At 42.1% G+C, this 23,184-nt stretch overlaps 1 protein-coding gene across 1 annotated transcript; it reads left to right on the forward strand.

Annotated features, from left to right (window-relative positions):
* The first annotated feature begins 1,935 nt into the window (after positions 1–1,935).
* On the forward strand, positions 1,936–15,454 carry slitrk6 (SLIT and NTRK-like family, member 6). The gene is made up of 2 exons (XM_058623297.1): positions 1,936–2,401; positions 11,491–15,454. Exon 2 carries the CDS (start codon positions 11,506–11,508, stop codon positions 14,029–14,031), a length of 2,526 nt encoding a protein of 841 aa, XP_058479280.1. The 5' UTR covers positions 1,936–2,401; positions 11,491–11,505; the 3' UTR covers positions 14,032–15,454.
* The last annotated feature ends 7,730 nt before the right edge of the window (positions 15,455–23,184 follow it).

Raw genomic sequence — 23,184 nt, forward strand, 5'->3', positions numbered from 1 at the left:
AATTAAAGGTGCCGTGCCCTCGTTGCGATGACGGCTATATCAACACCTGCTTTGAAGCTGGTCTCAATCTACAAACGCAAACACAGACAGAAAACGGATATCGCTGTCTTTTATTGGCATAAGTCAACACCAGTGTGATAAAGAATCTACACCATGGGACAACTGCACATACATAATGTGTTTAATGGCTGCAAAAATAAAGAAAATAAAAGCTAAAGCACATTTTACCACTACAAAGAATGTAAAAACAAATGGGATATTAGGTTAGGACCACATTCAAAGAGGAGACACAAGAGGTTTATTGTCATATGCACATGATGGTTTAGATTACGCAATAAAAGTCCTACTTTGACCATCGCCCTCTACTTATAGCAATAAATATGTGCATTAATAATGCAATTAAGAATAAAAATATGACTGCAGTTTGACTTTTTGTGTCTAAAGCTTGAGTATATTGACATAATGTCTTCGTGGTAAAGGATGTCAGCGAGCCTTTTCCATTCTGCCATCAGACTCCATTATATGTATTTCCAAGGTTGTCATTTTTCACTTTACCTTGATCTCCTCAATTGGGGGACAATCTCTTACTGACGCGTCAGAAGTGGGTCATTACCACGCGTGGCCGAGTGGAGATGTAGACGGCGCTGTGATGTTCCAGGCGAGAGATGTTCCAGAGTTAAATTTCCACTAATCCTGTGACAAACTGACTTGGCAGACGCAGAAAACCACAGTGTGAGGGTGACATTCCTGACCCATCTGAAAGTGATCAAGCACAAAGCTGGGGCTGATTATTTTTCGGAGGACACAGATGAATCGGGTCAGCATTCAGGGGTTACGCGTAGCAGTTTGTCAAATCCATCTGTTTTTAAACTGATCACACAGAAGCATGCGTTGGAATAATACCATATCAGTTTCTTTGGGGTTTTTGCAGGTCAAGCTAAGAGACAACTGGAGACCACCCTGAGCAAAACACTGCACTTATGTTTGCTCTCATAATAATTGAGTCTATTTCTCTACAACCTATGTAAATGAAGGAGGGGAAAAAAAAGGTGTACTGGCCCAGTTTCTTAGGGATATACTTTTATTTTTTAATGAGCAGTATCTGTCAATTAAAAAGCAATGTATTCATATTCACCCTCTTGGCTTTATATGAATATATCCTCAGTTTAAGTAACGTGTTGGGACAGACCTGACCAGTCAATAATAATACTAAAAAAAAAAGCACAACGTTAAAAACACATTTTTTAACAATTCCCCCAAAGTCATCAATTGTCCTTTTTCGAAAATGATTTTCTTCCCAAGTTATTTCACATTTGAGTGAAGTGATTCTAGTAATACACATTCTACACATATACAGATGCATATGCTGTGTGCAGGTTTTTTTTATTATTATTGTTTTAATACATGGAACAAGATGTTTCATGTTCTTTTGAGGGTTCTTGCAGGTTACAAACCATGAGTGTGACAATTATTTGCCCTTGTGTGCGTATTGTATTAATCGGAAGATGACTGTAAATGCAAGTTTTGTTTTTCTTGGTGTTTTGACAACCTCCAAGAGGAGGAGCTCTGTGTAACTGTACAGAGCAGCTGTATGAGAAAAGTTACCGAACACACACAGGGGAGTGGCGGATGTTGAGCGATTCTCTCATCCTCAGTGCGTTTCGGTGTTTCATTGTTCGATTAAAATGTTGCAGGATAGATGATTCGCTTACAATATTTTTTTTTTACATACGCAGGAGGTTAAACATCTATTTGGATGTTGCTGTGGGCATGTTGACGCTCAGGGGTGGAACTTGCCCATGAATCACTCCTTTATTCTGAAAGGCATCACCGGAAGTGTGGCCGTATACTTTGTTTGAGCTTGACACTGCTCCCCTTCCCTGCTGTCCACCTCAACAGCATGCAAATTAGACAGCAACTCCAACACATTGCGCACTGGTGAACTACAGAGCGCACGGCGCAGCGCTTGGGGATAACACGGGCGCGCAGTTTTGGCTCTCTTACATGGACTTTAACAGGTGAAATATTGAAAGATAAACTCATGTAACTACGCTGCTGTTTTTATTCTGGTGGCTCGAACCCGCAACTCACTCAGAATTAATTGTGGCCGCGGGAGGAGTGCGACGCTCTTCATCCCGGGACCGCAAGCTCCCTGCGCTCAACGGAATAATTAGTACCCGACGCGTGCCAGCTGTCCAGGACAGTGGACCCCGAAGAGGACACGCTGGAGACTGACGGACACTGACAAGTTTCACAGCGTGTGTAATCTCCGTTTGCCAGGACTGGAGAGAAAGTGTTGTTGACGCTGATCTCCCTCTAATGCGTCTTCTCCCCAGCATCTATTGATGGACTGACATTTGGAATAACCTTCCTCCTTCCGTTTCTCAGCCGGTTTTAGTCGGTAAGTGAGGCAGATTGGTCTTCAAAAGATTATGTCGTCCCTTGATGACTTTAATTCTGCATCTATAATGACGCGGGGTGTTTTTTTTCCTTCTGTATTTTTTTTTTTTTCGGTTGCAAAGAATCCAGGTGTCCATTATGGGCAGGTTCCAACTAGCTAAAGTATGTAATGGAGCACTTACCTCCTTCATATTTGACAGTTAAAAATATTCCCCGAGCTCAAAGGACAGTGTAGAGAGTGACTTGTCAGAATAGTTGTTTCTCAGCAGTGAAATGGTGGAGCCTGTGAAGTCCTGTGAAAGATGCCTGGACTTGACAGAGAGCAGACCAGTGAGTTTTCCTGAGGGGGCTCCATTACCTCGAGCACACCTGGCTGCCTTCCACGCGCATGCAGTTAGTGTAACTCACGGCTCTGACGTCTGCCGACCGATACTGTGCCCTTTATTAGCTATACTAACCTAAAAGCCCTTCAAATATCACTGTGCTTCATTTTTTTCTTGTATTCATTCAAAAGAAAAAGGTATACATTTGTTGTCACAGGTGTATTTTTATTTTAACCACTTCTCCCCCAAATTATTCCAGAATTGGGTTTGGTTCTGTTTAGGTACGAGTTAATGAATGTCTAATTAACTTAAATGGTGAACTGCATAATTGAGTTTGAATACCAATTTTGTGCTTGGATGAATGAAAAGGTCTATAATCGCGAAGTGCCCCATAACATGAATGTATGGGCCGTTGAAGCCTAATGGGCCTCAACGACTTGGGATTAATTATCGATTGATGTTTTTTTTTTTGTGAATGAAACAAACAAAAACAAAAAAAAAATGGAGCAATTTAACAAATTGGGCTAAGCCAATCTGGGGTAAGCGGAGTGTTGATGCTGGTTTTCCACAATAATCTCGTTAAAAAGGTCTCCGCTTTAAAGGCTTAATAGAAGAAAGGCAGGGTTTACATGTTAGGAAATGGGATGGTGCAGTGTTGCTTACATCTCTGTTGCAGTGAGCATCTATTTGCGTAGATGTTGTCACGTGGGAAATGATCCGAGGGTATCGGTATGATCAGTGTGAGCAGTGTGCACTTGGACGAGGTTCAAACATCTTGAGGTATAGGAACAAGAAAGGGAGCACTGTGAAAGTTTATTAAAGCACAATACTTTGGGACAGGGAAAAAGCCTGCAGATACTGTATATTGGAGAGCTGCTGCTTCTGTAAGACACAGAAAGTGGGCAGCACACGTCACAAAAAAAAGAAAATGCTGGAACAAGGGGCAAGGGAGTTGAACTATCTCTTGGCTCGAGTGTGGGCGGATGTCATAATTATCATTTGTCCAAGATCGCCTTGGAGGGCCACGGGGCTCGCAGAATCTCCACAGATATGTGTGTATAATGATGTTGGTGTCGACCCTTTAGGACAGGCCACATCATTTCCAATACAGAGGGGAGGGGGAACACTGCAGGGCGTTCCAGGAAGTTGATAGATGGTCAACGTGCACGCACGTGCTTAAACAAGGGCTCAGGGCGCGTGCACAAAGGACGAAAGCGCACGTTCGCACACATGCACTCCCGGAGCAAGAGAGAACAGGGAGCTCTAATCTAGCTATCGTGTTTCAGGATGAAATGATACAAACCCCCTTGCTGGACTCAACAAGTCTCGCCCTCTTAGATTCTCCTCCATCATAGTCCTCCTTCTCGTTCTCCGTTTCAGGCCCCAAGCAAAATCTGACTTTAAGGACTAGTGGACACATGCAACTTTAGCTCAGTGACCTCCTGAAATGAATGGGGGAGGAAAAGGGAGATTATTTAAAAGACTCCCCCCCCCCCCCCCCGCTATTGGTTCAGGATTGTGTGCTTCTCGTTCGGCAGTATGTGTCGGTGGTGTAAATTGGAATAAATGACGAGATAAGGAGACTCCACACTCTCTGTTAAATGCCAGCACATTGTCAGACAAGACCTTGCGTTGCTGTTGTCTAAAAGTGTGTGTGTGTGTGTATGTGTGAGGGGAAAATAGCCCTATCACTATGTCAGGAGACGTACAGTATAGGAGGTGGTAGCTTCAGGCCAGTGGATCTGTTATTGGAGTCTGGCAGGTCGATAGACCTCTCAAGGGACTCCGGACTCCTCTCCAAAGAAATTAGGATCCTCAATCCAAATGTGTAAGACACTTAGAAACACGTTTCTGAACACAACACAGTTACAGTTTCTTTAATCGTAGTGTTGCATCACTCTTGAAAAACCTGCTGTTCTGATTAAAAGGCTCAGTGAACAGATTATTAAGGATAACAAGAGAAAAAGGAACTCTCTGCCTTTGTTTGAAATGCATCAATGTCACATGAGATTGATGTGCACGTCTGACGTACTGGGCATGCTTTGTTGTCTGTAAATGTATTTAATCCTCAGTTTCTGTTATGGTTTTAAGCATGTTCATGTTCCCGGATGTTATCTTTCCGAAAAAAAAAGAAAAATAAGCTTGATTCTGTAGAGCAGGAGCTTTAAATTTCTGTCCAGCCTCTGAAACTGCCCGCTGTGGCATTCCTATTTAATTGGTCTTGAAAGGTCTTGTTCGGTTGGCCAGTGCAGGTCAGCTCGAGTCTCTGTAGTTGTGAAGTCATCAGGCGCTCAATTTACTCAGCCGTAGTCGAAGACTGTAGAGGCAGAAAAAAACAAACCAGAACTAAACCTGTTTTTGCACTAATCTAACACATGTATGAATATTTTATATCAAAAAAAACAAATCTGAACAGTAATTCACAGCTATTGAAGTGATGTTTGCTCATCTTTTCCATCATGCATGTTTTTTTTGAATCCCTCACCTCTCAAACCACGAGGAAAAATAAAAAGAATTTGGCTGTATGAGTTTATTATTGACATTAATCTCTTAGTTTTTCCAACTTCAAACCAGTTTAACCTGTAACAGCTTGTGTGGTACGTTCCCATTTCAGTCCTCCCATCAATCCAGAAATTTGTGATGAAGTCAGATCTGTCTAAATGCTGGCAGCTTCGATGAGTTCTGTTATTTCTATTGATCACAGGCTGGATTTCTCTCAAGGGCAATTTGTCTGCTCCGGGTGTCAAGATGAGTGAAGTTTGGCTTTCCTCTTATGGATCCTGCATCATAATGCAACTTCTACTGATGCCAGTATGATGCAAGAATGCATTATGGTTTGTCTAGTGGGAAAACGGGGAGAAGGCGGAGCTCAGAAAGAGTCAGAATATGGCGTGTATGTGATTCTTCAGTGTCGGAGGTGAAACCTGCTGGTGCATGTCACCTAAACAATATGAGATAACATTATGTAAGATAATTGTACTAAACATGCACAATTTTTCAGAAAATGTACTTTATAGTAACTGTCACTTCATCAGGTACCAGTCAGCTGTTACAAATGACTACACCCACAAGCAGATGTGATCATAAAACCCGTTTATGACTTTATTTCTCTTTGTCCAATTAGTGAACTCAGCACACGGTGTGGCACAGTTCAATCGAATTATGATTCCACCCAGGTACAACATGCACACGCGGTACTTCCAGGTACATGAGCAAACATGTTATGTTTATTTTTCCAAGTTTGTGGCTCACTTTTTTTTTTTTTTTTTTTTACAAAGCATTCAATCTGATTTATAAGAGCAATTACAAATGTTAAGAAAATATTGAGGGAATTATAGCCAAAAACGAACCCGAACCCAACGTCAATCTACGCCTATTAATCGACCGAATCATGAGACTTTCACTACCCTGTGCTCCTTTTTTTTTACCGTAGGTGGACTCCCTTAGTCGAGAACAGTTAATTACGACGAAGATAATTAGCACGTTCTAATTCAGCTTTAAATCATAATTATTATTATCACCAAAGTGACATTGCAGCAGTGACATATTTGTTATTCACAATGCTAGTGATGTGCCACACTTACTGTCGTGAGTATTGTGTATCTGCAATAAACCAGCTTTTCTGAGTGAGTCTTTAGAGAATAGAACATCTTTTCTTCTTATTTCTGCAGAAACAATGCTGTACCCAGGAAAAAAAAATCATCATTTCTATGGTGCAGATGTTTTTTTCCGAACCAAATGCACCTTGATGCCACGATACACCAGTGTAATCTGCCTGCTCATTTCTGGAAAACTAATTACTGCGCATTAGTTAAACAGACCATTTGAAATGCAAGCCAGCTAAAACACACTTGCCAGGGGAGCCGAGCCGAGCTGAGACACCTCCTCCCTCCACACACCGTCTTTGTGCGTCTATTATTAGTTCTATCATGCATATGTTCTCCATCAGAAAGTAGCTGGCCCACCAGCAGAGAATGGTGAGGAGGCTATGAAGCACACAAGGCTGGTACAGCAAAACTGCTCTCTACTTGTATTTGTAGACTACTTGTATATATTGAAAAAGAAATGGACACAGTTTGGACAAACTGCTGTTTGAAAGTCCCACGTTTTGTGATTTAACTGCCGCTATATCAGTTTTTGAAAGAGGAACGTCACCTGCAGCCAGTCACCTATTGCAAAGTACACGTTCTCAATCGCACAGTGTCCACTCTGGCTGTTACCAAAGTTAACGCTCAAACCCTACATTTTGTGCACTTCTAGGCAGTATGATTTGAAGGAGTTACTGTGTGGTCCAGGAGAAGCCAGTGCGAGTGCAGCTTGGTTTTTTGATCCACTTTGAATCCATCAGAAAACTCAAATGTGCCATGCTTTAACACCTATTTTCCCGTAGTGTGAACATAATTTACCCAATATACATTATGTGCTATTGAAGACCTTAAAATTGGCGATTTATACTATAATCTCCTCAGAGAAATGAATAAATCAAGTGAAAAGTAGGCTAATTTTGCTATAAACTTACATTCAAACTGAGTTCTCTTGGTGGCTATTTAGTATTGTTACACCCTGGTTAGACTTTCTATCAGGGCCTATTTCAGGCCCTATCGCGTATGATCAGCTGTCAGCTGTTTAAACGGCTAAATCACATGAGAAAGGACAAAGCTTATACATCCTTTTTACAGGCCACTTATGACAGTTCTCAAGATGCTGCCCTTGTAACAGCCAGCAGAGCATGGCACATAATCCTCACTCCCCTGCTTCACCAAGGCTGTCTGCTTACAGCACAGCCAACATAGTATACATTTGTGCGTAGGTGAAGGAATGTCGGGGTTGCAAAACCCTCAATCCTTTCCAGGTTCATGTGAGGTTAATTTAATGGTTAAGTTTGATTAATTTGACGTTTCCTAGACGCTTCCTGTTCATATATTGTTGTGGATATTGCTAAGTGAAGCAGATGAAAAGAAAGAAGAGTCAATTAATGAACTCGGTAAGGTTTGCACTTTCCCTCTGACACCAAAAGCTGTAGACTTTGAGCTGAAGGCCAGCCACTGTGGTAAAAGCACATATTCTTAGCACCTACACTTAGCTATAATAGGACATGAACTCAAAGGCTAACACAAGCTTCCAGTAATGAGTCTTTAGAAAAATACCCAGAGTGAGAACAGTTTATAACTGCGAGTCCTGGATGATTGTGTTTGATCCGTGTACAGATAACATCCAGCTTTTTGGTTTTAGACTTGAATGACGACGCTCGAGTGTATAAAACGCCATTCACAGGATTCTGACTGGGAGTAAATTAAAATGTACTTCAACCTTGCGACTGTCAGGATCCATAAATTGCCTTGACTGTAGGTGGCGGAGCAATGGGCGGCGACAAAGGTCATAAAATGTTAAGAACCAAGGTGACTGCAGGGGCTTTTTTTAAAACAGTTATAAAACCAAGAGCATTTTTGGAGTATCCACAAGATATCCACATGATATGTTTAAACCACAATTATGGAGTGACTGTTATCAGTCGTGACGGATTTGGTGTAAGGTGCCACAAGGGATAACAAGGCTTTTATTCTTGTACATCAACTTGCCTCACACTACATAAAAAGGAATTAGGCTTTTGCCTTATGGGCTATTTGTGGTTGCAGCATGCTTGCTTTACTTACTCTGACAGTGAAGGGGACAGAAAATGACTCCAGTCGTGTTTGTATTATCTAAAAATAATGTCCTCAACTCTCAACTGTGTGCACACTAATCGGTACAGTTCAAATCCAGTTCCGTGGCATGCTGTCACATCACATATTGTATATGTATTGTGTGTGTGTGTGTGTGTATTCACTGCAAACTATGACAAATGTACAAAGGACAAAAGTAAGTGGTAATGCAGTTCTCTGGGCATTTGGTGCATGAAGCGGACACAATCGACAGAAAGCGAAAGCACATGCGCTCAGTGCTTTTCAGCAAAGTTAATTTAATCAGGAAGGGGGGGGGGGACCATTGTCTTATTTGTTGAAGTCAGAATCAGTCCATTCATATTAATATTGGAAACTTTACAGCACTGAAAATGATATATTTGACTGTAATTACGCATTTTTAATGAAGCAAGTCATGCAGTGCGTCTGTAAAAACCAAAGCCAGGTGAGAAAGGTCATACTAAACTCTAATGACAGCCATTTCATGAGGTTTTCTCCTGCTAATAGCATTGAATCCGATCAACAGCAGTTTCTTAGTGTGCGTGCAGCCATATGAACACGGGCATTCACGACTTATCTGTGTCAAAGTGTTTGCCAGAGTTCCATGGCAGGAAGCTCGTCACTGACATGACACCACGCTAATCAGGTGGCGCTGTGACACGTGATAATATTAGGAAGCACTTTGCTGCACAGGAACAGCACAGTACATACAGTAGCATGTCCAAATAAAGTAAAACTTCCAATTTAGGGCTAAGTGGCTAAAGCGGATCGTGTAAGGTCCAGTGCCAGTGTCTCCCTCTCCACTTTGCCTCTGCTGTCTTTTCGAGCATTTCATTTGATGTTGGACAATGAGTCGGTGTCACTCGCATGAGGGCCAACCTCATAAGGCTTCAGCAGGGCTCTAATTGAATTTTCTGAACGAGCGAGAGATGCACATTTGAGTCTGGAATCGAGTGCGCCGCGGAAGAGTATTTCATCTCCCGTGCCCGTCGTGCCGAGTTCCGCGCAACATTGATTGCCCGAAGAATGGATCAGTTGGACGAGTCTGTTTGAAATACAGGACGACGAGTGCATGGAGCTAATGCCTTTTCCATATCTGCCCTCCGTGGTGTGTCATCATGCAGTGTGCGATAACATCTGTTAATAGCTGTTGTTTCATTTCGCGTTGTCTTACGAGCCATCGGGGGTCACAGAGGTGAGCGCCTTGGGTGCCGTGACCGTGGCCAGACTCCTGCAAAAGCGAATGCAGATAAGTGAATAAAAAGACCAATGATATTTTGGCACCAGGTTTTAGAGTGGCTTTCGGTTGCTGCTGTCAATACAATGCATTATAGAACAGGTTTGATAAATTAATCTCATAAACCTTCACTTGATAAACATGTAATTGGACCGCACAGACCTCGGAGCTCCATATTTTCTGCCTATTACTGGTTGACAGAGGACATTTCCTCGGTGCCGTGTGGTTCCATAGGCTTTGTGTGATGTACAATTATTTATTTTTACTCATTTATGTATTAACAGTGAACACAACTTACTAATTGTAATTAGCTGCCTCTTTTTTGAAGGAATTTGAATGCTGTGGCTCCCTATGGTTGCTGTCAATGCTGTGCAGGGCGAGTCTGAGCACTCAATGTCCCTGGAGGCAAGAACATGGGAAATAATTATTATTGCACAATTATTCTCAATAAACATGAGTATAATAGTGAAAAAAAAGTATATGGAAAGTGGAGTTTGTATGTTAATTTCCTAAAACTCACATGATATTGGGCATCTTTACACTTCCTACAGTAGGTTTATCTGTTGTGGTTGGAAATAGTGACCTCGGGGTATGGCATCAAACATGTTGTTGAAAGTGTTAACTTTTCTAAACAGTACAAAAACAAAGTTGAGCAGGCAAAAAAAAAGGGGAAAATAGTTCATTTTCTCGGTTTGTAATCAGATATGGAATATTCCACTTGAAGCATAATTAGATGTGTAACCACGAAGAGCTTGTCACTGTCTTTATATTATTTTTCATATCTTTTTTTGTTTCTTTGAAGACACTCGGATTTCCTGTTATCCTTGATCATGTGAAGTGGCATCGCATGACATTCATTAGTCCCCTGAGAGCCATGTAGCCTTTGATCCATTGGGATTTTAGTCAAATAAATGTAATAGATTTTGATAAAGTGCTGAGGGCATGCGTCATTAAAATCACATTTCCAGTGTTTCCTTTGTTTTTCAACCTATATCGCAGCTTATCGCGTTTGCGTTTGGCCCACTGCTTGAAGGAGAGTTCGAAACGTAGTGCAATAACAATCACGAGTTGATGTAGAATAAATCTGATTGATGAAAGGCTTGGTTTTGCGATCAATTCACTTTCAGCGTGAGTTTATTGGTTGAACACTAAAGACACGGCAATTAATTTTTAGTCCTTTCGAGCCGAATTCCTGCTTATAACCGTGACGCGGACTTGAAATGGCCTGAGCTGACTTCTGCATTTGTATGACTAACACCGAGTAAGTCGTTGGGCTGAGTCGACGTATAAAGGGCATTAAATCAGTCAAATGAAAACGCTGTTGTTGTTTTTTTAAATGTACCATTATCACGCGGTGAGTCACTGGAAGGAACAGTTGTCGTTTTGTCATTGCTTGCCCTGGAAAATGTGTTTGCCCGTTGATAAAACACAACGGCTACAAAGACCCCTTTTACATATATCATTACGAGTCACGACTGGACACAGTGTTGTATAAAGGTCACGTTCAGACAGCAAACATCACATAATACTCATAATTGAATGACGCATTTAGCACCGTGTTTGGAAGGAACGCAGTGTCGTAGACGTGCGATCATGGATAGCTTGGCTTATGTTTTTTTTATAGTGGTGTGAGTACAATTCGGCACAACACAATCACTTCCATCTTAACATGAGTGTGGCCTCACTTCATGCATATGATGTGCCCGCAAGTGTAATTTTACGCCAAAGGTCATGTACTGTAACAATACATTTATGTATGTACAAATATGTATGTAAACCTTTGAATGACTTGTTCAACAGTGTTGCTTAATGTTCTTCTTTCTCACACCCCCCCCCCCTTGTGTTGCAGATATCTCAGCCCGAAATGGTGCCGTGTATCATTTTCATCGCCTTGTTTGTCACTGTGGTTCAATCCCAAGAAATCCAGCCCTTACAGGCATCATCCTCTATTAGCGAGTCTTGTGACTCCCTGTGCTCCTGCGAGGTGAAAGATGGCGTCCTTCATCTTAACTGTGAGGAGAGAAACATCAGCAAGATCTCCCAAATCAAAATCCCGTCAGGTGTGCCCTTCCACCTGAACCTTTACAAAAATGACTTGGTCGAGCTCCGTGCGGAGGAAATGGAAGGGCTTAACAACGCACTGTCACTGCATATTGGGGGCAACAGCATACAAGAGCTGGAACCAGGGGTCTTCAGCACGCTCGGTTCACTGAAAAAACTGCACATAAATAGCAATTTCCTCGTTACGCTGAAAGAGGATACTTTTCAAGGCCTGGTGAATTTAGAGTTTCTACAGGCCGACACAAATTTCATTCGGGTCATTGAGCCGGGGGCCTTCAACAAACTAATCCGCCTCAAGGTTCTGATCCTGAATGACAATACCATCGAGTTTTTGCCCAACAATATTTTCCGGTTCGTGCCCCTCACACACCTGGACTTGCGAGGGAACAAGCTCCAAACGCTGCCTTATGTGGGATTTTTGGAGCACATCGGCAGGATAATGGAGCTCCTGCTGGAGGACAACGACTGGGTCTGTGACTGTGATATTTTACATCTAAAAATCTGGATGGAGAACATGAGGGCCCAGTCAGCAATCGGGGATGTGGTCTGCAGCACCCCACATCAACTCAAGGGTATCATTCTGGCTAAAGTGAAGCGGGACGTTCTGTGCTCACACACAGACATTAACCTGGAGGAGCCATCGAAGTCGCTGGATATGGTTGTCACTCCCTCATCCAAAGTGTCTCAGATTCCCAAGTTGATCAATGCCAAAGATGACGCCAAGGTGCCGACACCTTCTCATTTTCCTGGTAGTCCTTGTGTGGAACACTGCTCCTGTCACAATCACCCTGTGGCTGGCTTTCTGATGCATTGTCAGGACAGAGGGATTCAAAAGGTGTCTGATATCGGAATACTTCAGCAGAGCCCCACTAAACTGGTCATGACAGGAAACATGATTCAGAAACTTTTGAAATATGATTTTGTCACATATGACAGTTTAGAGATGCTCAACTTGGCGAACAACAGAATTGATTACATCGATAATGAAACGTTCCTGAGTCTGAGCAGCTTGAAAAAGCTCTACCTTAATGGCAATAGGATTGAAAAACTGTTCTCTACAATGTTCGTGGGTCTCCACAACCTTGAATACCTGTATCTGGAATATAACCTCATCAAAGAGATATCTCCCGGCACATTTAATCCCCTGCCAAACCTGAAGCTGTTGTCATTAAATAACAACCTACTCAGCTCTCTACCCGTGCAGATATTCCGCAATGTTCCCCTCACCAAATTAAACTTGAGGAAAAATCTACTTATGCACCTGCCAGTGAGCAACGTGCTGGATCAACTTGATGCCCTGGAGCAAATCTATTTAGAGGACAACCCCTGGGACTGCAGTTGTGACTTGCTCAGCCTCAAACAATGGGTGGAGAAACTCAGAAAGGACACAGTGGTGGGCTCCATCTTGTGTCACACCCCAAAGAATGTGATGCAGGCTGAGCTGCGAAGTCTACGTCATGAGACACTCTGTGCCGGTTTAGGAACGTACTACCCAAGTGAGGAGGAGAGTGTGACGGCTACTTTGGGGCCTGACAGCGGTGGCAAGGGTCTGTTTAGCGCACTCACAGACACCATCCCTCTCTCTGTGCTCATCTTGAGCCTTCTGGTTTTCGTCCTCATGATTATATTCTGCTCCGCGGGGTTGGTGGTGTTTGTGGTTCACCGGCGGAGGAGAAGGGCAAAGAGAAAATCAGCGGAGGAGCAGCCCAGAGAGAACTCCAACAGTAGCCCCATCCACTTACATTACAGCATGTATGGTCAGAAGACCACACACCACACTCTGACCCAGAGAACGGGCTCTTCCGCTCTGTACGAAGAGAGATCGCACAGTCCTATCGTCCAGATCTGTCGCAACCCCACCTACTGCTCCCAGCACAAGGAGCACGATGCAGAGTTGGATTATAGCCTCGACGACTCCAGCACCAAGCACCACGTCTGCAGGAGTATCATGGAGAAAGAGAACACGTCTCCTCTCACGGGGAACCCCGGCGTTAAGTTCCGACCTGTGACCGGGGAGTGTCCCGCAGAGTTTGTCACACTCGGGAATCCCAACTCCTTGTACCGGAACATTCTGGAGCGGGAGAAGGAGCTGCAGCAGCTCGGAATAACAGAGTACCTTCGGAAAAACATGCCCCAGCTCCAATCTGCTGTAGACATGCAAGTCCCGGGGCAACAGAAGGAGTTAAAGCTAATGGAGACCATTATGTACACAAGACCACGCAAGGTCATGCTTGAGCAAACTAAAAACGAATACTTTGAACTAAAGGCTAACCTGCATACTGAGCCGGACTACTTAGAGGTTCTGGAGCATCAAACTGCATTTAACTGAGCTTAAGCAGAGAGAGAGAGAAAAAAAAACTGTATATCTTATGTTTGAACCAAGTGCCTTTTCCTGTTTGCCCTGTTATACGTTCCACAGTGTGAAATATGTATCATGGGCACATCACATTAAGTTAAACTGTAGCACAGAATGTAACTGGTTTATTATTTTGTTACTATCTTCTGACAGCCATGTTATGTAGCTGGTAAAAAGGTGTCATTTATTTTTTTTTATTTTTTTTGGCCAAATGTAACTTAAGGAAAGCTGTCATTGTCTGTTGATCAGGCCTGGGTTTATAAAAAAAAAAAAAAAAAAAAAAGCCTTGTTGAAATCCACTCAATAAGCTTTTAAAGATGGACTAAATTTCCACGGCATTACAGCAGCCAAATGAAGGGTTCCACAGCTCAAACACACACACACACACACATGCTCACACATGAGGATAAAGCAGATGTTTAGAAAGAAGTGAGTGTATTTCAATCACTGCTTGACCCAGAATTGCTATTTAATCAGTCTATCCTGAATGGGTATGACCTGATTAAACCCACTGTCAACAGAAGCCAGATGGAAAGCTGTAACCAGAATGCTCATTGTGCCGTAGAGTCAGCGAAATGCCAACTTGTACACTGGAAAACACTGAGAGACTGTGGTGCCACTGCTGTTTCTTTTCGTCAACCTATTTAACCGCAGTCATGGGATGTTTATTTATTTTTGTACAAGCCGTCGACCTTCACAGAAACTATTTTTTTCCTTTGGTTTTCTATCAATCATTAAATATAGCACTTAAAAAGTACAGTATATAATTCACCACTGTAATCTTGTAAAAACGACATTGCACTAATCGAATGCCATTGGATAGTGCATGACAATCAAGAGAGTCCTGCTGAAACAGTTTGGTTTATTATTTCTATTATTATTATTATTATTATTTTACTTTCGTTTTTTTTTCAGTGTGTACTTGTGTTTGTGCGTGAGAGAGGTTGTGTTTCATGTCACAAGTTCATGTGTGATTTCACATGGAACCGCAGTCGGGAGCATTGCCCGCAGCCACAGATCTGGAACAGTTTATTTTGGATTGATTAGAGATGGGGCGTATAAACCCATTAGCACATGAATGGTTATTGACGAGCAGCATTACTCAGATATCCACAGACAAGCAGTGGACTGCTGGTGACTGACATTTTCCAGTGTGGACATTGTCACTGTTCAGGATTTAAACTGCACACTCCACTCACTGAAAACAGTTCATGTAAGCACACACCCTGTAGCTTCTTCTTTTTTTTTTATTTTAGATCGAATTATTTATTCTGTATATTTTGTATATACTTGTGTTCCATTATATCCCTGTTTTATTTGTGTGCCTTCAGTGCTGTACAGAATATACACAGAAGTTGTAACCGATAAAGAGGAAAATAAAGAATTGCAATATGACATAAAAGTTGGAAATTAATTTGCAATCAAGTCTGGGACAAAGTCCAGAAAGACTTTAATGTCTCTCTGCAGTGCACAGTCTGTCTCTTTTAGTCAGTGTGACTGATGTGTCAATTAGGGGACATTATCAGTACTACACACTGCATATGTATATGTGCATGTGTGTACTTGTGTAAACACCATTTAGTTGTGTTCCTGCTGCGTGAATAATTTAGCCCCCCCGTGATGCCTCAAACCTGGTCCTTAATCACACAACAATGGCTGCAGGGTTTCACACCAGCCCCACTTTCATTTTCTACCCCAGAGAGACGCTGGACTCGCTCTAATTTCTCTATTTCCTATCGTAATTGATATATGTGAAGCTTCTCGGGCAAGAACACAGGCATGTGACCTCACAGCTTGATATGCCTGGCACACAAGCGGCACTCGCATACAAATGCGGAAAAACCCATAACACCAAACCATGAGTTAAATAAATGATGATAGATTCGTATTGAGACATGCATCATTTTAAGTATACAAACACACTGGGGCAAATAGAGCTGCGCACACACGCACAGCAGGGAAGACAAATTATCCTCTGCAGCTCGAGCCTGTGAGACTCATAAGTAACATTCACCTCTAAAGGTGAGACATTCGTTAAGAGCAGAACTGTGTTGTGGGAGATCCTTTACTTTAGTGGCTGACTTTGAATACATGATACAAAGCTCTCTAAGGTGGGCACTTAAAAAAATCCGAATAGACACATTTAATCAGAGAAGGAAGTTACCACCGCCCAAAAAGTAGATGAACTTTGTCCTTGTACTCTATGCCAGTGGAATGCTGCTAATAAAGTTGCATACAAAGTGGATTCAAGCAAAAAAGGATGTTGACCGCTGCTCTGTGCCATGGCACAGGTCAAATCTCAAAGCAAATTTAAAGCAGGATTAAGATTTGGGAAGCGGAAAGCTTCTTTCACACATTTGATGTTTGTCAGACACTTATGATGACCTAGAGTTGATAAGCGCTGGACTGTTTGTTTGCCTTTATTTGCCTTTAGCACTTATTTATACTAGGTACTACGTCGTTATCACCCCATAGTAGCTCGGCAATGACAATGACAATGTGCGTGGGAGTTAAAGGAGGATGGATTTAAACTTAATTATATGGTAATTATCAATTCTGATTGACAAAACACTTCATAAGAAGGTATGAGTCTGATGGTAATCTTTAGTAATTCTATTTGCAAAGTTAAGACCTGGATATTACTCTTGAAAAGTAACTACTTACCTATTACCCTACAATGTTAAGTGTTACCTCCTTGGTTGTTGACACTCAGCATTCCTTTTATTTATCATGAAAACCTTCATTGTCTCATTGTGCGTGATTCATACGAGGAGACGAGACCCAGCTCATGTGTTACACAGAGGCACAAAAACAAAAAGTCTATTTTTGTGTACTCGTTTTAACATCACAGGAGTGGCAGATGCGTTGACGTTTTTGCCGCACTTTGCTGCATACATTTGCACAGTAATGATGAGAAATGGTGGCACATTAGAGTTAAGTACCTCTTGTTCCGTACATGCCGCGGAAACCTTGCTCTAATGACCACGGATGCTTACGTTTCGGAGGCAGCTGCTTGCGCTGCCACGCCGCTTTTCACACGCCGATGTTCCTACGGTCCTTACATGTGATGTAATTACATGGAGACATGAGCAGCGGTTGCTAATTGTGGAAATATGAACAATGAGCTTGGGAAGGGGTGAGGAGTGCACATGAGGTGTAATGTTTAAAGCACACACAAAACACACCGACTGGATTCTCAGAGGCAAACAAACTTACAGACCTGAACTCAAACAGTACGCCGACTTGTGACTATTTACCATTCATTTAAAGAACTGCCTATATTTGCTTTGCTGCGCCGCCAGAAAAAAAAAGAATCATGTGTTATATAAGGCCTTTGTACATGCAACACACACAAACAGGAGAAAACACATCAATAAAAAAGCACATGACATGGAATGTTATTGCAAATAATAATCCACATTATATACACTCTATAAAAAACACATGACATGCAATATTATTGCAAATAATAAAAGTGTCCAGTGGCAAAATGTTGAAATATTAGTGAAATACTTTCAAAAAAAATGTACATCTCGCCCAGTTGTGATTTTATTGGATGTTTAGTTGGACTATGTTGTTGCACAACCACACGGCATTTATATTCTTATCTTCGAGCACAACAGGGCGTCTCTGCTGGGTAACATTATTGACTGTTGGTTTGCCTCTTTACTTTCACCAGGTTCTGTATAGTAAGCAACTTTACAGTATTCAGGCTGCACCTCCTTCTCGCCTTCAACTCCGCCGGCTATTTATTGAACAGTGAGCGGCAAATGTGTGAACAAGCGCACCTTGCGGTACAATTCCTGAGGAAGCAAAAGACGGTAATTACACTCAGAGGGTACAAATACTTAGCTCTACAGCTGAATGTGTTAACCGTGTAATGGAACACTAATGATCTTAATCTGTCTGGCATCCAGTAGTTCTAAATCTAGATTAAAAACTATTTAAAGGATAGTGTCTGCTTAAGGGTCCATTCCTTTTTCTACAATAGTTCAACGGCCTTTTTCACAGCAGACATTTGGACTGAGGTTATAGTGGGAAACAAATGATAAAGCCTGAGGTTGTTAAACTGTGGAGCATGCGTAGAGCACTTAAACCGGTTCGCGTCTGATTGAACGCATACGTGCAACAGTTATTCAACTCACGTCTGTATAATCTGGGTGTTAGTCAGACTTTGAGAAATGTGTCTCGTTCTAGTCCGACTAACGCACAATACGGATTAGTTTGTTCCGTTCATACTGACCGGTGTGCAACTTCAAAAAACGCTTACGATGACTTATACTTAAGGTGTGGACTGCACTGGAATCTAAACCGGTGTTTTTGTATTCAGCACCCTCTGCCGTGAAGTTGATTTGAGCTGCTTTAGAATTCGGTTTATCGCTGGAGTCCAACTGTGGCCACTTAAATTGTCAGTGAATAATTTAGAACGAGATGCACATTCAGTGAGCTAACCATCTATTTCTTACACCTTCTTCCCACTCTTCAGGCTCACATGATTAAGGGGGGGAGGGGTGTGTGACCGGGTGCATTCGGGGATTGGGCGGCAGACGTGCAGTAAATGCACGTTGATGTAAAGTGATATGGAAGACTGAGCATGTAAGAGCAGAGGAAATTTGCATCCAGGCTATTAGAATGTCAGTGGACACTGTTATCACTGCCAAAAGTGTTTTCCAGAGACACAAATGGCACAGGTAAAATATCCGCTTTTATTTGACAGTGCGTGCTCATTTGAAATGCATCTCTCCTGCACGTCCTCTTGTTGTGTGCTGTGCTGTGTTGTGTCTGCCTGAGCCCCAACAATGAATAAGGAGGCATTATATGGGATGATTTGTCTGTCACTATACACACCCCGATACTTCCATTCTGAACTGTAGTGTGTTACACAGCTTTACCCTGGGGGAGATCCTATGATGCTGGCTGCCAAGCGGAGCAGTTTGCCACGAAGCCGTGGACATTGAAACCCTTTTCCTGTTGCTCGCTTGGCACACGCCAACTTCTGTGACCCAGTTTCGCATCTGAACCTCACAAGTATTTGAGGGTGGGATGTACTGTATTGAATCTTTTGTTATAAGAGCAGCCTCACTGGTTTAGGGGATAAACTCTATTGTATGAAAGTCAGAAAAAAAAAAACGTAATCTGGTCTCCGACACACAAAAAAAGACACATTTCTGACAGTGGCGTCACTTTCTTTCCAACGCTGCCATTTTAGAGGAGTTTCAGCCTCAACACACCCAAATGCAATGCAGTCCTGATAAGCATTGATTGCCGAGTTTTTAATTTCTCCCACAAATCTTCTCTGAATGATATTGATGTTACGTCTACATGCATATGCCTCGGCAGGAAGTTTTAAACATTATCCATGGCATTCTGGGAAACGCAGGAAGTCATAACTTGGAATACAAATCTCCGAAGGGATAGTGAGATAAAATAGGTGCCCAACAAAAGTAAATTACAACACTTCATCATTTAAAGCTCCTGGAATGTGTTGGGGTTGGGAAAAAAAGGATAAAAGAGTCTATGGAAGAATTTCTTCTTTTAATGGAGTGTGCGATACCACATACCGTATAGAACACTAGAGGCAAATGATAATAGATCGTGAGTTATCGGGACCCGTTGATGGATTAAATGGTGGGTAACATAGGGACACATAGATATATGGAGTGTGTTTTATGGATAGTATGGATTTTTCTCCCACAGTTCCCTTGAAAATATTTGTTCCCCTCTTGAATCCATGGGCAGTCGCGCTTCAATGAATTGCATTTGTAGAAAAAGCTCACATCAGTTCACATTATTGCATGTTTTCTCAACATAAAGAGGGTGGTTTGACGAAGAGAATTGTTTTTATTTAAACCTTTCACACACTAACTCATGAAGCAGTCGACCCATCCTCTCATCCATTTTTATATAACAGTAAATCAATATATATAGTATATATCGTTTGAATAGTTTTGTCATGTGATTATAAAGTATCAATATCAATTCATCGTATCGCATTAAGATAGTCACAAAGCTTCCTGTGGTGTCGGTTCAGCTTTTAATGAATTATTATTGGGACGTGACAGCAGATCACATGGCGTGTCATTAATAGGGACGAGTTGAGCGCAGATGGAACAGAAAACAGAAATGATGAGAAGTGGAAAAACCTTTGCCAAGAAGTATTCTTGGCAAATCAAGGCAAGATGTGCTACGCAATCAAAATCAATCATTTCTACGCTCCTGGCGACTTTATGTGTTATTTATTATGTTCAGGTGAAATGATACATAAGGTTTGCTCACCACTTCAGGACTTAGACTGTTCTTTCTGCTCTGTTTGCAATTTCCCCTGGAGCAGAGCATTCATAAGAGGCAGCCGACGACACAGATGTAACACACGTGAGGGTCCACAGATGAATCCGCCTTTGTTATCATAGATATAGAAATATTTTCTATACAGTGCAGAAAAAAAACTCATTGAACTGAAATCCAGAAGTGCCTCTCTATGGATTCAATGAAAGACATTTTACAGTCGAGAAGAAGGCTATTCATGCACACATAACATGTAAGTAACATGTATGCTCGTCCCATGAGAGGATACTCTCCGCTATGTCTTGGAAGAAAAAAAAAACGCAGCATGAGCTCCTCAAGCATGAAGTGAGGTCGGGTCTGACACGACCGTCTGTTGTAAGGAGAGAGGGGGAAACTGCAACCTCACCGTCACAAGTCCCACTTGTGCTTCCCTGCATTTAGAACAAATGTCCTCATGTGTTGACACCGCAGAAGTATGAAACGGGGGAGCCTAAAGTGTTTCTAATAATATTACAAGCTAATGACCCATTTGTGGAGAGCGCGGGCAAGCCGGCCCACGGAACACTGGGCAGCATCAGTCGAGCCTCCGTGGCTCGAGTAGTGGAGCAGCACGAGCCGTCCGCTCCTTACTCCGCTGAATGATGCCGCAATTAAACATTAGTCATCGTGTGCCATCGTCGTTGCTACCCCTGCAGTGGCTTCCAGCTATTTTTTTCCTTCTTCCTCAAAGAGCTGTCATACAAAGCACAAAGAGATGTAAGTCTCTTTCTTATTTCTCTCTTTGCCTCCTTTTTACTTTCTCTAACACTCCCCTTCTTTGTAGCTGCACCCCAAGTCATATCTTTTATAGAGGTAGATTTTTTTTTTTTTTTCTTTAACTTTCACTGCAAAATGATTTCTATTGTGTATGCTCGGCACAATGCACATACATCCTTCGCTTTGCTTGTTGTTCTCCTTTGTGTATTCTATAAAGGCGTGGACCAAGAGAACTGGGCAACAGCCTCAATAATCACAGTATATTCATTATACCGTCGATCGTCACTCGAGCAGCGCCATCATTTATCATTTTTTACTTCTTTATTCCTTTGAATTCTGACAAACGGAGCATTCACAGAGACAGCTGATGGTGTGGTGAAGACTGTTGAATCTTGAAATCTGCAAAAGTGTTGGCGAACAAGCGGCCACACAGCTGTGTAACTACAGGAAACAATGCTTTATGATGAAAATGCATCCATCAACTTTTTGGGAAAATGCAATAAACATTGTGTACATGGTTTATACAAACATCAATGTTCCTTCTTTACACCCTCAACCTCTCTGCAGCTCTGAAGAGTGAAGCATGTTGACACGAGTGTGACGGATGCTAAATGTTCTTTATGATAAGACGCCTGAAGGGCAGGGGAGTGATTTCCTCTAATCTGTCACACTCGTGTACCATGTCATTATTAACACATAATGACACGTCAAAACCCCACTTTTGACATTTAGCAAAGGCATTCATAAAAATGGGTTTGGTTTAACCCGCAGTGGTGAACAATTAAAACTCGTATGAATGTGATAACGCTTTAGAAATGGCGGGGGGAAAAAGTGTAGAGCAGTGTAAGTGTGACATACGTCTGATTCTCTCCCCTCCCCAGCATGTAGTCACTGTAAGCCTAACGTAAAGTACACTTCATATGGCCCTGTTGAGTCTTTACTTTGAAGTGCAGCCCAACAGATAAACAAACTAAGGCTGCTTTGGGCCACAAAGCCTCTTGAGTATTCCCAGATGATCAAATTAAAACATCTATCACTTCATCTGTCCCCATTTGGTTGCGGTTAGTGATTGCATTATAGTCCACAGCAATAAATTTGTCAGAACCTCTCATGAGACTGCAGCGGAAACCACATAGTGAGGCCCAATGTAGGGCAGAGAGCCCCTGTTTATGTGACCTCAGTATACCCAGAATTTAGAAATTTGACATTACAAACTGTTCTACCACGTTATCCTGCAGAGGAGTGTTGCGTGGGGACGCTGGTGTCAATCCCAGTTGACATAGGGTGAAAGGCAGGGTACACCCTGGATAGTTTGCCTGTCCTTCACAAGTCCACATCTACTTACAGTCAATTTAGAGTGTCCAATTTGCCTAATTTCAAATCTGCATGTTTTTGGACTGCGAGAGAACATGCAAACTCCATGCATAAAGGCCCTTGTTCCAACTGTGTGGCCATTAAATAGCATGAAATACAAAATATTACTATATTACTGTCTAAAATTGGCATGTACACTAGCTGTAAACAATTTATGTGACGGATTTTAAACCAGCAAATCCGTCCCATACGTCACTAGATGCATGAATCCGATGTGACTCATAGGTCATGTCCCCAACTGTCTGGAGTTCCCCCATTGACCCTGTCCTAGACACACGCTTCGCACTGTGTGTGTGTGTGTGTGTGAGAGAGAGAAAGAGGCTTAGGAATATCCCCTAGTGAAATCACTAAGTCTCTTATGGTGGTTTTTGAAGCCTCTTATTTGGAATTATAGGTTGTCCTTAATCTGGTGGATTTAAGGGGCGCAGATAGCTATAGACAAAACTGAAAATATTGTCCCTAACAGGAAAACAAAACACTGACTACTGTAAAAACTGAGAATTAAACTGTTTTACGAGCTATAGCGCTAAAATATGATGTGAATGTTTTTGTCCGTATCGACACAAACTTTACAGTATCTGCTATTACAGCTCATATTTCAGACACAGACAACGTCCATCGCTCACTTGCCATCTTTGAACTTGAACCACTTTCATCCTTTGACGCACCGCAAATGCAGCAATCCTGCATTTGTGGTGACTTTGCAGAAGT

The sequence above is a fragment of the Solea solea genome, chromosome 2 (assembly GCF_958295425.1).
Source record: "Solea solea chromosome 2, fSolSol10.1, whole genome shotgun sequence".
Classification (NCBI taxonomy): Eukaryota; Metazoa; Chordata; class Actinopteri; order Pleuronectiformes; family Soleidae; genus Solea; species Solea solea.

What these genes read in the sequence shown, in the direction of transcription:
- slitrk6 (XM_058623297.1), top strand. Translation starts at nt 11,506, where the DNA reads ATGGTGCCGTGTATCATTTTCATCGCCTTGTTTGTCACTGTGGTTCAA.